This window comes from Piliocolobus tephrosceles, chromosome 10, assembly GCF_002776525.5.
Source record: "Piliocolobus tephrosceles isolate RC106 chromosome 10, ASM277652v3, whole genome shotgun sequence".
NCBI classification, from domain to species: Eukaryota; Metazoa; Chordata; class Mammalia; order Primates; family Cercopithecidae; genus Piliocolobus; species Piliocolobus tephrosceles.
Genome location: NC_045443.1, coordinates 42,415,057 through 42,428,406, shown reverse-complemented (window position 1 = coordinate 42,428,406; position 13,350 = coordinate 42,415,057). Strand labels below are relative to the sequence as shown.

General features: G+C 41.1%; 1 protein-coding gene across 3 annotated transcripts in view; it reads right to left on the bottom strand.

Annotated features, from left to right (window-relative positions):
* Positions 1-13,350, bottom strand: part of ANO6 (anoctamin 6) — a 227,717-nt gene that overhangs the window by 19,616 nt on the left and 194,751 nt on the right. For all 3 annotated transcript variants that reach the window (XM_023231172.1, XM_023231170.2, XM_023231173.2), the window contains 4 exons: positions 11,905-12,130; positions 10,701-10,870; positions 10,407-10,504; positions 3,814-3,944 (listed from right to left, as the gene is read on the bottom strand). In XM_023231172.1, coding sequence (XP_023086940.1) covers positions 3,814-3,944; positions 10,407-10,504; positions 10,701-10,870; positions 11,905-12,130 — 625 coding nt within the window. The remainder of the gene's footprint in view (positions 1-3,813; positions 3,945-10,406; positions 10,505-10,700; positions 10,871-11,904; positions 12,131-13,350) is intronic.

The following is a 13,350-nucleotide window of genomic DNA, read 5'->3' as shown; positions in this document are numbered from 1 at the left end:
TCTTTAACACTTACCTAACTCCATCTCCCTCTCTCTACTCCTATGCCCACTATTTAGGCACCTATCACTTGTTGTCTGGGTTACCTGCTGTAGCCTCCTAAATCATCTCCCTCCCACCACCAAGTCTCATCCAAAATATTATCTTCCATTCTGCTGCGTGACTGATCGTATTCCACATAAATGTTATGCAGTTCTCTTGTTTACAAATATTCCAGTGGATCCCAATTTCTTTAAGAATAAAGTTCAAGTCCCCTGGTTAAGCACACCAGACCCATCATGATATGGCCCCTGCCTACCTGATATTCCCACCTGTGAATCCTTTGTTCACTTGCCATTCTTTGACCAAGCTTGTTGTACTTTCAAATATGTCCACCTCTCCACACAAAATGTCCATTCTCTTCACTATACTTCAGATAACTAACTTCCATTCACCCTTCAAAATCCAGTTCAAATATCACCTGCTCAAGGATGTCTGATTAGCATTCTCCTTCCTAACCATGCGGCAAGTGCGGAGCTCCATGAGGGGAGGGACCAAGTGCCCTGGTATGCCCAGCGGCTGAGAGTGTTTGGCACAGCAGGTGCTCAATGTTTGATGAATGAATGAGTGAATGAATGAATGAACAAATGAAGAGCTGGAGGCCTGCAAATCCTCCCAATTACCTAGTTGCCCTTTTGGAAAGCACATCCTGTAAAGGTTAGGAGACTTCATGGCAGATGATGGGCTCGAACCGAGCAGAGATGAGAGCATGAAGGGAAGAAGGCCTGAGTCCTGGAGAGTGCAGCGGAGGCATCGGTGGGTTCAGCACAGGAGGGAGAAAAAGAAAGGGGCACAAGGAGCTGCTGAAGAATAGCTGATATTCATTACAGTACAATTACATGGAGAAAATCATATATGAAGGTCATTGTTTTAGCAGATTTTAAAACATTAACTTGGAGACAGATGAAAGTGAGATCAAGGCACCATGGCAAGGGTGGAAGAGACAGTGCCAGAGACAAACAGGGCCCACTCATCACTTCACTGCACTCCGTTTATGGCACCTGCCTACCAGGAAGGCCTTATCAAGTTCTCAGGACACCTGTGTCTGCAGTACCTTACTGAGTATAAAACAGTATTTATGGCTTCCAGGTTTGAATACAGACAACTACGTTTATGTTGTGTGTACTTGGAGTCAGGAACACTCTTAGAGAAGCAATTTGGGTTAACAGCTCAGAGTTACTCCAATAATCTCAAAGGATGGTGGGAAATTCACTAAATAAAAAACGTTTCACTCAAACAGGTCATACAGAACTTGGTGAGAAGTGAGTGAGGAATGTTAATGTGAAATCAACTAAAAGTTAGATATGTGTGTCGGAGCTCCAAGTTCAAGTTGCTTAAATGTTTATAAGTACAAGGTTCCAGGCACTGGAGCTCTAGCAGAGGACGTGGCAGCTGCCTCCATCAGGCTCAGTGCAATGGGGACAGAGGCAGGCATAGAGCGCATACCGCCAGAGCAGGTAGCAGGTGCTGCTAATGCCTAGAAGAAAAGAGCAGCAAAGCTGCCTGAAAAGTTCAGGGGCCCGGCTGAGGCTCAGCAGGACTTGTCAGGTAGGAAAGAAGGAAAGAGAGTTGAGGCTGGGTGCAAGGCCAAGCAAGGGTGGAGGCTCCAGGCTGGCTTTCTGGAGGATGTTTCCCTTAAGCAGTAAGAGCCACAATTTAAAAGGTAGATGGTGGTGTCATTAAGGAATATGGAGAAATGAGAAGGAGGGGACTGTGTAGTGGTGAGACCAATACCAAAGGCTCTCAATGTTTATTTTTAGAGAAATGAAAACAATTCAAAAGGCACTTGGAAATTCTGTCTCTCACAGACTAGAAGGACAAAATGCAGATTTCACTCTCCTGTTGCCCACACAGTAACAGACTGCCTACTCCCAGAAATTCAGAAATCAAGTTTTCTAAGTCATTAGGTACTATTTAGATAACAGGAAAACAACCTAATAAACTTAAAAATCTGTCTATAATAGCTGTTATTCTATACTTTCTTGTAGGGCAGGATGAGGCAGAATTATTTAGTTGATAACTATTTTAAAGAGCCTATGAAACTTTAAAAGTCCTATCAACTTCTCCCCAAAGCACATGACCATATAACTTTCTCTTCTGATGTCATTTATTTGACTATCAACTAAAGAAAAAAAACTTTTTAAAAATAACAAATGACATTCTACCCCAGGATTCTTTTTAATGCTGTTAATAGTTCCAATAAGAAATATTTACAGTTATGACTCATTTTTGAATAACAGGTCTTACAGTCCTTCTGAAAATAAGCAGAATAGTAACTAAGGACAGCTTCTACATATGTACTGCAGCTACACCCTTAATAAAACCTGGTCACAAAACATAACAAAGGAAAAATGAAATTCAAATCAGGCTCTGGGCTGCTGCAAAGTACTGCTGACTAAAGAAGCCACAAGATGAACCTTTTACTCACTGAAGGAAGCAGATGTGTTTCTATGTATAATGTGTATTTTTAAAAGCAATTATTTTATATATAGAATGTGATTTAATAAAAACCACCTTCTCACTGCAGACTTGTAAACAGGAACTACAAAGGGGTGTCTTTGCCAATATGCAAAGCCCTATGCATAAATGCAAAGCCTGTCAACAAAAATGATGCGTTTCTTTTTCTATTCTCCTAAGCTTAAAAAAATTGTAATTCAGTGTAATGGTTAGCCGAAAGGGCACAGATACAAAACATGTAAATTGTTAGCCATCTATTAGACATAAGCGTGTCATGCATAATACAAAAGGTGATGTTTCCTATGGAAATCTATTGTGAGATGCTTCCGTTTAAAGGCAACCGAGAGGTCAAAATCAAGTTCCACTGAAAAGAATTAAGAGCCCAAGCAAATAATATAAAAATGGACCAAGGCATTTAGGAAGGAGAGGACCTGTACTAAATCTTAATTCCAGACCAGCACAAAGGTTTCAAATTCAGGCCAGTTATGAGCCATGAAGTCACTCAAGGAACCAGGCAGAAACCACTGGCCAGAAGAAATAGATAGGCTGTCAAAGGCAGGCATGAGATGTGAAAGTGGGCATCCTGGGACCATTCCTGCCATGAAGCTGCATGCTCCTGCAGGCTTGCTTAAATGACTCAGTTCAGAAGTGTACTGGCCAACAGCTGTGCCTGCATGGACTGAATCACACCTAATTATAGTTGCTGAGTTCATTCTCAGACAACATGATTAGAATGCTTTAAGAATTCATGGTAAAGATGGCTGGGCCCAGTGGCTCATGTGTGTAATCCTAGCACTTTGGGAGGCTGAGGTGGGTGGATCATTTGAGCCCAGGAGTTTGAGACCAGCCTGGCCAACATGGTGAAACCCTGTCAGTACTAAAAGTCCAAAAATTAGCTGGGTGTGGTGGCTTGTAATCCCGGTTACTCGGGAGGCTGAGGCAGGAGAATCGCTTGAACCTGGGAGGCGGAGGTTGCAGTGAGCCACGATTGTACCACTGCACTCCAGCCTGGGCTATAGAGCGAGACTCTGTCTCAGAAAAAAAAAACAAAAAAAAGAATTAATGGTAATGATGTACCTCAATGAATACTGCATTCCATTGCCCGCTAATAAATTTCTAGCTTTGTACAACATAAATATTGACAAAGACATGCATGACCACCTTATCTGAAAGCCGGATTGTATAATTTTATCTAGTGGAGAAAAACATACTCTTCTTCAATATGCTAAATGTTAATATGGCTCAATAACAGATGCTTTTGGGATCCACAACATACTCCAACATATTTTATATCACTAAAAACTTCACTAAGAACTTACTCATTTCAAGATATTCATAAAATAATCCCAGTTTGCCCATAGGCTGCAGATGGTAGTCCTGTTCCCATCGTGGGGTTATCTTTTCTGATCCAGAAACTCTGTGAAATCGCCCAATTAGATTCATGATCCAGCTGCCAAAAAAAAAAAAAAAAAATTAATAAATTAGAACGAATATTATCAGGCCAAAGTCATAAAAATATTTTGCTGCTATCTTAAAGCTGCACCAGTAATCTTCTCAATAAACTATTTTTTGTTTGCATGCTAAATTTGTTTCTATTTCTGCCTCCTTATTCCAAAATATTTTGAAAAATAGGACTACATACCTGGGTTTATCAAAGCTGCAGCTGCTACTATTTTTTTCTCCTACCTTTTTCCTATGGGCAGCTTAATTTTTAAAAGGCAGGTTCCCACATTTGATTAACTTCAGTTGTTTGTTTTTTCATTTCCCCCTTGTCATTCAAAATGGTCTTGCCAGTATGAAAATCACCAGAGAAAACAAGATATAGTATGTGAGCTGGTGGTAAGTGCTGTGGAGAAAACTAAGTAGGGCAGGGAATGCTTGCATTTGTGTCTAGGGAGGTGGCCGGTGAAGGCCTCCTCAGAATGATGTGTGATTAAGGATGTGAAGGAGACAAAGGAGTGGGAAACCTGGGGGAAGAAGTCCCAGGCAGAGGGAACAGTGATGACAGAGACCCTGAGGCAGGAGCAGGCCTCCATGATTCACAGACAGCACACAGGGTAGGGATAGGAGACCACTGTCAGGATCTGGGCCGTTTTTTTCCTCCGAGGGAAGTGAGGAGCCACTGGAGGGCACCAAGTAGGAAAGTGACATAATCTGACTTTAGATAAAATAGGTCCAATTCCTATTTTAAGCTGAATCATTTAAGGACCAGAGGAGTGAAATGCCTCCTCCAGGTCATAGCGCAGAGCTAGGAGAAAACAGCCTGGACTGCGTCCCAGCGCTCTGTCCACCCCTGGATACTGCCCACTGAGCTGCCCACTGTCTCTTTTTTATGTCATGTTTTTTCCCTCTCTCAAAAGCCTTGTGGCTGAGATAAGTGCTTCCCCCCCCCCCTCCTTTTTTTGTTTCAGATGGAGTCTCGCTCTGTCGCTCTGGCACGATCTCGGCTCACTGCAAGCTCCGCCTCCCAGGTTTACGCCATTCTCCTGCCTCAGCCTCCTGAGTAGCTGGGACTACAGGCGCCCGCCATCTCGCCCGGCTAATTTTTTGTATTTTTTAGTAGAGACGGGGTTTCACCGTGTTAGCCAGGATAGTCTCGATCTCCTGACCTCGTGATCCACCCGTCTCGGCCTCCCAAAGTGCTGGGATTACAGGCTTGAGCCACCGCGCCCGGCCGCTTCCCCCCTTTTATGGCAATTTGTCTGGAAAAGAAATCTGAGTTGGCAGTAAAATGAGGTGTGCACCTGTGGCATAAAGAACTGTTGTCCCCTCAAGCAACTGCCGGTTTGTGGTTTACCTGTGGAGTCATCAGAAGAGGCATGACAACAACTCCAAATACAGATCTAACATCTGGATACACTGGGTGATTAAACATGTGGGTGTGGCCTTCAAACTCTGATAATGAGAAGGCATCCCGTGATGGTTAAGGACAGTTACTGTAAGAAAACCAGGCAGACCCTCATCCTCTCCATCATGTGTGCACACGTGCACACCCAGCCAGCATAAGACAGACAGTACAAATGGCTCACTCTGCTGGGTTTCCCACTGCTACTGATCTCAGGGCTCACTTCTCACTGACTGCTACTGAAGCTTTACTCAGGGAAAATTATCTCTACTACAGGAGACATCTCTGACCTCACAATCTTTCCCCACTTCTTTCTCTTCGATGATGTTAAGACAGGCAGCAGGAGGCTGTGGAAAGTGGAGGGGATATGAGTTCAGACACCCCTGAATCTGAATCCAAACTCTATTTCTTAGCGGGTTAACTCTGGTAAAAATAAATAAATAAATAAATAAAACGGGGGTGATAAAACTTACACTGCCCAGGGCTGCTGTCAGGATTAAATGATTCAAAATAGGTAATGGATGTAGCACGTTTCCTAACACATCAAAACCTGCTGTATGGGATTTTCTGTTGAGCAATACAGGCTGCACTGGCTGAAACCAAGTGTAAATAAGGACTATGTTACCTAGACTCTTGGCTCAGTTATCCAGGCCACCTGGATCAGTGGTTCCCACTTCAGCACATACAAGCACGGCGTGGAATGCTTATGAGTAGTGCAGCTTCCTATGCTCTCAACCAAAAGGTCTGAGATAAGCTCCAGAATCTGCAGTTTTACAGTCATTCCAAGCGGGGTGTGACTCAGGTAGCACCAAGGACTACACGTCTCCATCACCCTTCATGACACCTAACTCTAACGTCACTGGGTGTGGTTTCTCTTGGTTTATCCTTTGCTCTGCCTCCCACACTTCTAGCCTCAGCCTTTTGCTGAATCCTTTCCATGCCCTCAAAGAAGCAGGTCTTCTTCTATCTGGGCTCTAAATCACATCAAAATTCAGATTCAGGATGAAACTTCTGTCCTGGCAACTACTTGTGTCATCTGGCACTTCCTTCTCTTATCAGGTCATCTTAGAAGTCTTTCTTACTAGCTTTCATTTCTGACTTACAGACGCTGAGCCTCTTGTTTGGTTTTCCTGAGTTTAACCACTCATGTTTCCGTTTTCCATAGGTCTGTGTTTCTAGTGCAGGGAACTCAATCTTGACTTCACATGAGAATCACCCACAGAACTTTTAGAAAAATATACACACCAGATATTTTTTCCCTGGCGAAGGCTAGAAGCAGGCGTTACAAAATAATTTCCATAGGAATTTACCATGTGTATTGTCATAGCCACATCATCAGTTGTGCTTTACTAGGTCCTTATTTTGTGCCAAACATGGTGAGAAGCACTTTACATCTCACTTCCTCTTCACCTCCATTATCACATTTAATCCACATGCTGGAGATAATCATTTCTGTTTCAGACATTCTACAGTATTCCCACTTGCTAATTTTGAAATACAAGCATCCTTCACTATTTGAATCTATTTTATGTGTGAGTTTACTGTTTCTGAACTTAGAGAGTAAGTGTGGATAGTGAGGGACACCTATATTTAGGACTCTGATTGCCTATAGCTCATCTTCTCTCCAAATCCTATCTTGAGAAGGGACATTTTCTCCTAAAACAGTTCTTTTTTCTTATTATACAAATAAGTATACTTATTAATATAAAAAGAGGTATTTATGTTACAATATACATGTACAAATGTATATAAAGGAAAATTATAGCCATCTACTATTTAAATACCAAAAAATGATGCTATGGGCATTTTGCATCCTTAATTCTATTATCTCTGACATTTTATTATAAAAATTTCTCCAGAGTGAGCTGTTTAACACAGGAATTATACTAGTCTTTTATTAAGAACAGAATAAAATCCCCAAGAATGCCTTAAATATCAAAACACTAAGTGGAGCTGGGAAGGCCAAAGGGCTCTGAGCTTGCTCTCTGAGTCTCACTGACAACTCTGTAATTTACTGATGTGATGTATCTGAAGCATATAAGGCACTCATTCATTCACTCAGCTGCTTTATACTGAGTCCCTGTCACATGTCAGGTACTGGGGAGGTCCCAAAAGGAACCTGGATCCCTGAGCCAGATACGCTCCTTTCCTTGTTCCAAGAATCCTAGTCAAGGGGTATGGGCCCAAAGGCGGGAGGGGGAGGAAGGAAGAGGGTACATGTGTGGTAAAATACATTTCTCCAGGTTTCTGTTGACTACTTACATGATGTGAAAACATCTGCTGACTTATAAGGCTTTTCTCTATTTTTGGTATAGCTTTGGATAGAAAAGATAACTGGTATCTTTTTTTTTTTTTTTTTTTTTTGAGATGGAGTTTCGCTCTTGTTGCCTAGGCTGGAGTGCAATAGTACGATCTCAGCTCACCACAACCTCCGCCTCCAGGTTCAAGCGATTCTCCTGCCTCAGTCTCCCGAGTAACTGGGATTATAGGCATGCACCAACATGCCTGGCTAATTTTGTATTTTTAGCAGAGACAGGGTTTCTCCATGTTGGTCAGGCTGGTCTCGAACTCCCGACCTCGGGTGATCTGCCCACCTAGGCCTCCCAAAGTGCTGGGATTACAGGTCTGAACCATCGCGCCTGGCTGATATATCTTTGATAAATTAGGATTTTGTATAACAAAGGTAAGAAAACTGGCACCTACACAAAGAGAAGCAGCACAGTCACTCTCTAACGTGGCTAACACTCAGCATTCCCAGTTTTCAAACAAGAAAATATAGGAGGAGAAATTTGAGGCAAAGCTCATATCATTATAATTTTCAACAATGAGCTTACTTGAAGTGAAAGTATAAACCACGGATAGTATAACTGATCCTTTAAAATATTTCATGTGAACAAATTTCATTTCATATGAATTTCTCAATACGAGTTTAGGAAATAGCTGCTAAAAACCAATGTTACCGAAACACAGTGTTAAATAATTAACCTACTTTTTTTCAGAAAACACTTTTTAATCTCAGAATGAAGACTTTCCTCAATTTTATACATTTGTTTTCATTTAGAAACACAGTACTATTTATTCATGACCTACTTTTACTTATCTGGAAAAATCTGAATATGAGCTCAATGAAAGTGAGGGTTGTTTTCTGTAGAGAAGGATAAAAAAAAAAAAAAAAAAAAAATTTCACAGCTAAAAACAGAATCCCTTTCTGGGTGGGGGAAGAGGAAGGAGAGAGATCTTTATTTAGAGAAAGACCCTGAAAGTTTCCATTGAAGATGGAGAATAATACCTGTTAAGAAATCTGGAAGGATGCACTGAAACCCAGAGTGAGTTAACTGCTCAACAAAGAGAATGAACAGAAACTTGGCGACTGGGGAGAAAAATGCCAGGAGTAGGAGAAGAAAGAGAGAGAAGCTGTATGTGATGGAGGGAAGAGGGCAACACGGCAGGAGGTGAGAGCCTATAAAGAGGGTGATAAATTTAAAACAATTCCCAGGTATATATAGTGGGATAAAAGTCTTCTTATAAAGGTGGAGCCTTTTTGTTTCCAAACAAAAGAAGGGAAGAGGTAGTGGGGGAGATGAGGAGAGGAGGGGGACAGGGGGTAGAAGGCAGGAAGTGGGAGAGGTGACTACAGAACACAGTCACAAACATGAAACTTTGCTGGCTTTGAGATGGAGAAGAGGTCACAAGGAGGTCACAAGGCAGGGAGCATAGATGGTGGCCTCCAGAAGCTAGGAAAGGCAAAGAGATTCACCTCAGAGCCCTTGGAAAGGAACACAGCCCCACCAACACCTTGATTTTAGTCCAGTGAGACTTCTGACCCCCAGGACCATAAGATATTACATGTTGTTTTTACCCCATTAATCTTGGGGTAATTTGTTATTGCAGCAATAGAAGACCAAAACAAAAAGCTCCCTGAAATTTGCAGAAATTGCAGATGGTATTGGACTTTACACTTTGATAGGGGAGGGGGCCTAAGTGAAAGTTGTAAAGGGCAATGAAATCTTAGTTACCATCTTAAGTACAACTATTCTGTTGTGCTCATTTCTAGGAAAACAGTAAGTCAAAACCTTTGTGGTTATTATTCTAGACAATTATTTCTTAAAACATTATGTATCCCAGTGCCTTAGGATCATGCAAGAACCTCTGTTCTTTTTTTTTTTTTTTTTTTTTTTTGAGACGGAGTCTTGCTCTGTCACCCCGGCTGGAGTGCTGTGGCCGGATCTCAGCTCACTGCAAGCTCCGCCTCCCGGGTTTATGCCTTTAGGCCATTCTCCTGCCTCAGCCTCCTGAGTAGCTGGGACTACAGGCGCCCGCCACCTCGCCCGGCTAGTTTTTTGTATTTTTAGTAGAGACGGGGTTTCACCATGTTAGCCAGGATGGTCTCGATCTCCTGACCTCGTGATCCGCCCGTCTCGGCCTCCCAAAGTGCTTGGATTACAGGCTTGAGCCACCGTGCCCGGCGAACCTCTGTTCTTAAAAGTCTGGACTCATGGGATCCTGGATTTGAATCCCACAGTAGCCTCTTAATGCTAATGTGAAACTGGGTAAATCATTTAACCTCTTTAAACCACAGATCTTTATTAGCAGAAAGGAGAAAAAAATAAGAATAGTTTGATAGATTAAATGATATATATATATTATATATATATATATAGCACTTAATATAGTGACTGGAATTCACACTGACTTTTAAATGCATAACATATAGGAAAGAGAGAAGGATGTGAGAAATTGTGGAAATACACAGGTCACAGCTCTAGCCAGTGCTGTCGCTCAAAGGGCCGCTATTAATCAGTCACCAACAATAGCCCAGTAGGTATAAACTACAGCAGATGGGGATTTACATTAAATATAAAGAAGGTTTTAAAATACAATTATTAGATCCTGGATACATTTACACTGTTGGTTGGACTATGCTGTCTGGAGACCTTTAATGACAGTAGCTTCTGATCCATTTAGAGGTGGACATGCAGCTATGTGGCTATGGAGGCAAATGATTTGCGTGGCTGGGCTGTTCTATTCCTTGTCCTTTTACCCATGGCTATACAAGTTAACACTTACGGCAATAATACTTCTTGTATGTTATTCCAGATTGCTTTTCCTCCCATGATTATTGTCAGCTGAGTTGTCAGTTCAAGAAGACAGCCACCTGGGTCACACTGGAAGGTTAAAAAGAAAATACCATTTAAATATTCAATGGATCTAACTTGAAATATAGGCATCTTATTTTTCTGATATTTGTTCTGCTTAGGCTAAAAAATAAATCTAGGAATTTACAGTAAAGAACTATTCATTTGGGTAACTGAGACAAAACTCAGCTTAAATTGGCAAGATAATACAATTCTACATTCATACCTCTTCATTTCTGTATTTTCCCAACCAATAAACTGGGTCTCCTGGATAGCCTACAAATTTGCCCTTAAAGAATGCTATGTAGAAGCATGAAGAGTAGTAGTTGACAAACTGGAATAAGAACATCTTCATGGTGAGGCTGTTCTCATAATCAGTCTGGGTCCTTGGGAGTTCTGTAGTTAAAAGAAAGAAAAATAAGATTTTAAAATTGTGAACAGCTTTGAGACTCTAATAAAAAATACTGATACATGAGTTAACACGTTAAAAAAATACAATTCACACTGTTTCCATTTAAGCTGTTTTGAATACCTTAATACAGCCACTGTGTTAATTCCAAGTTTGCACAGTGTTATGAGTTCTCCCTCACAGTAGGAATACAATAGCCCACATGTTCCCCTCCCCCACAAAAAAATCAACTGCTCCTTAAAATTTACAGGTACAGTGTTATCAAATAAGAACTGCCATAGGTATAATTGACAGAAAATTAGTTTTGAACTGCCTGCTAAATGATATTATCTTGTTTTCCTGAATTGCAATAAGGTGGGTCTGTTGAAGAAAACAAGCAAACCAAGGTACAACTTGCTAGAGGCATTTGGGAAAGACAAAATAGGTCATCCTCCTATTGTGGAGTTTGAATCAGTTCGATCATTTTAGATGACCACCGAGCAGGCCATTCAGAGAACGACTCAGACGTATGCAGTATGGCAAGCACTTAACTTGGCCACTAAGCAGCTGCCTGGGATACAAGCCAGAGAGAAGAAACACATTAAAAAATCAAGGCCTGTTGAGAATTATATTAATATGAACAGCACGGGGGAAGACACATAGCAGTGATAGCTTGTCCTCTCAGCAACAGAGGAACATATTTGCCACTGGAACCATGACCCTATTCCACTTATTTGCAATAAAGAGACTATTTACTTTCAACAATAGAGTACATGATCTAATGTAATTGAAAATATTATTCAGCACTGATCTGTTTACACAGAGTTTGGGCATTATAATGATTGTCTTTGCTTTGTCCCTTTTACTAATGGAAAGCTGTAGATAATTTATTTCCATACATGCTAGAGAAAATATGTTTACACTCGAAAATTTCTAAAAATTGCAACCTACTGGAATTGAAAAGCCTAAAAGATAACAGTCTCTATTTTTGGCAGGTTCTAAAAATATGTCAGAAGTTACCTAAGCTATAGTAGGACCTTACCGAAGTTAGTAATCATAATTGCCACTTTTTCATATATGGTGTTCAGAATCATGATAATTATAAAGCTGATGATGGAGGCCGTGATGGAAGTGGCTGTCTGTGGAGTCAGGTACTTCTGGATTGGGTCTGTTCCATTAACGTTCTTGGGAAGTTTTGCAGAAAATACAATGAACACTGAGAGCCTATAGACAATTATCCCAATAACTGAAGCGATGATCAATAGGATCTGAAAGCACAATAAACACAGTAGCATGAGACTCACCAATAACTGCACTTGTACTGTTAAAAACTGACCTCACACTTTGTGTGTGTAAAGTGATGTAAATCTCAAATAAGTGATACCAAGGGTGTAGAAAGTCTGGCATGTTAAATTTTTAAAAAAGAAAAAGGAATGATGGAAGTGAAAAGAAGGCGCATACACATATGTAAAACATTAACAAGAGGCGAAACTGGGTACGGGGGTGGTGAGAGGGAACTGGAAACTATTTTCTGTGCAATTCTTTTGTAAACCTAAAATCACTCCAAAAAAAGTCTATTTAAAAAAGAGTATCTTCAGACAGCATAAAAATGGAACAACTAGTAGCATAATGTGGTAGAAGGAAAAAATGTCTGAGTGTAGAACCAAAGAAAACATCCCTTCTACAATTACTAAATTATTTAGGTTGTGAATTAACGTTTTTTGGTCACTCATACTCCACTAAGGAGATACATTTCCTTGCAACAGAGAAGCTATCACCAACTGAAGTGTCAGCAGGTGCTAGCTTTTGTCTTAATCACTGTAGCAGGGGAGAGTCTCAGCACAGCCAGTGAAGCTGGCACAGAGGTACCCTGAGCTAACTGTTGCTACTGGCAGCAGGTCTCTGCTGATAAAAGCTTCACACACTTTTCACTCTCAGATCTTATGACCTTAAACTGGCAGTCATTTGTACTTGCATTTCCACAAGATTCACGCCACTAGACCACTGTATTTTTGCATAATCCCCAGTAGGAGAGATTTTCACTTTCTCAGTAAGCAGAATTCCCACCACTGAACGACGCACATTAAAGGTCCCATGAATTTTCCTTACTTGATACACGGTACTAGACACTATTGGAGAGGCATCTTTAAACTGTTTTCCCTACATCTACTTTCTCCAGAACCATGCACTCAAGGTGTATGACTGCTCATGATGACAGAAAAGTTTCAGAGAAGGGAAACTGAGGACCAAGCAAACCATATCTTGTTGACAGTAACAGAGGCCAGTTGTCACCTGCGGAGAGCAGTAAAGGGAGTGATTACAGGATGGTCCTGGGGCTAGACTCCTCTATTTGAATACTAGCTCTACTGGGACTTCAATATCCTCTCCTGTGTATTACGAATACTATGGCACCTAACTTATGGAACTGTTGAGGATTCAATGAGTTACTTCAGGTAAAAACAGAATATTAAGCTCAGGTACATGAAAA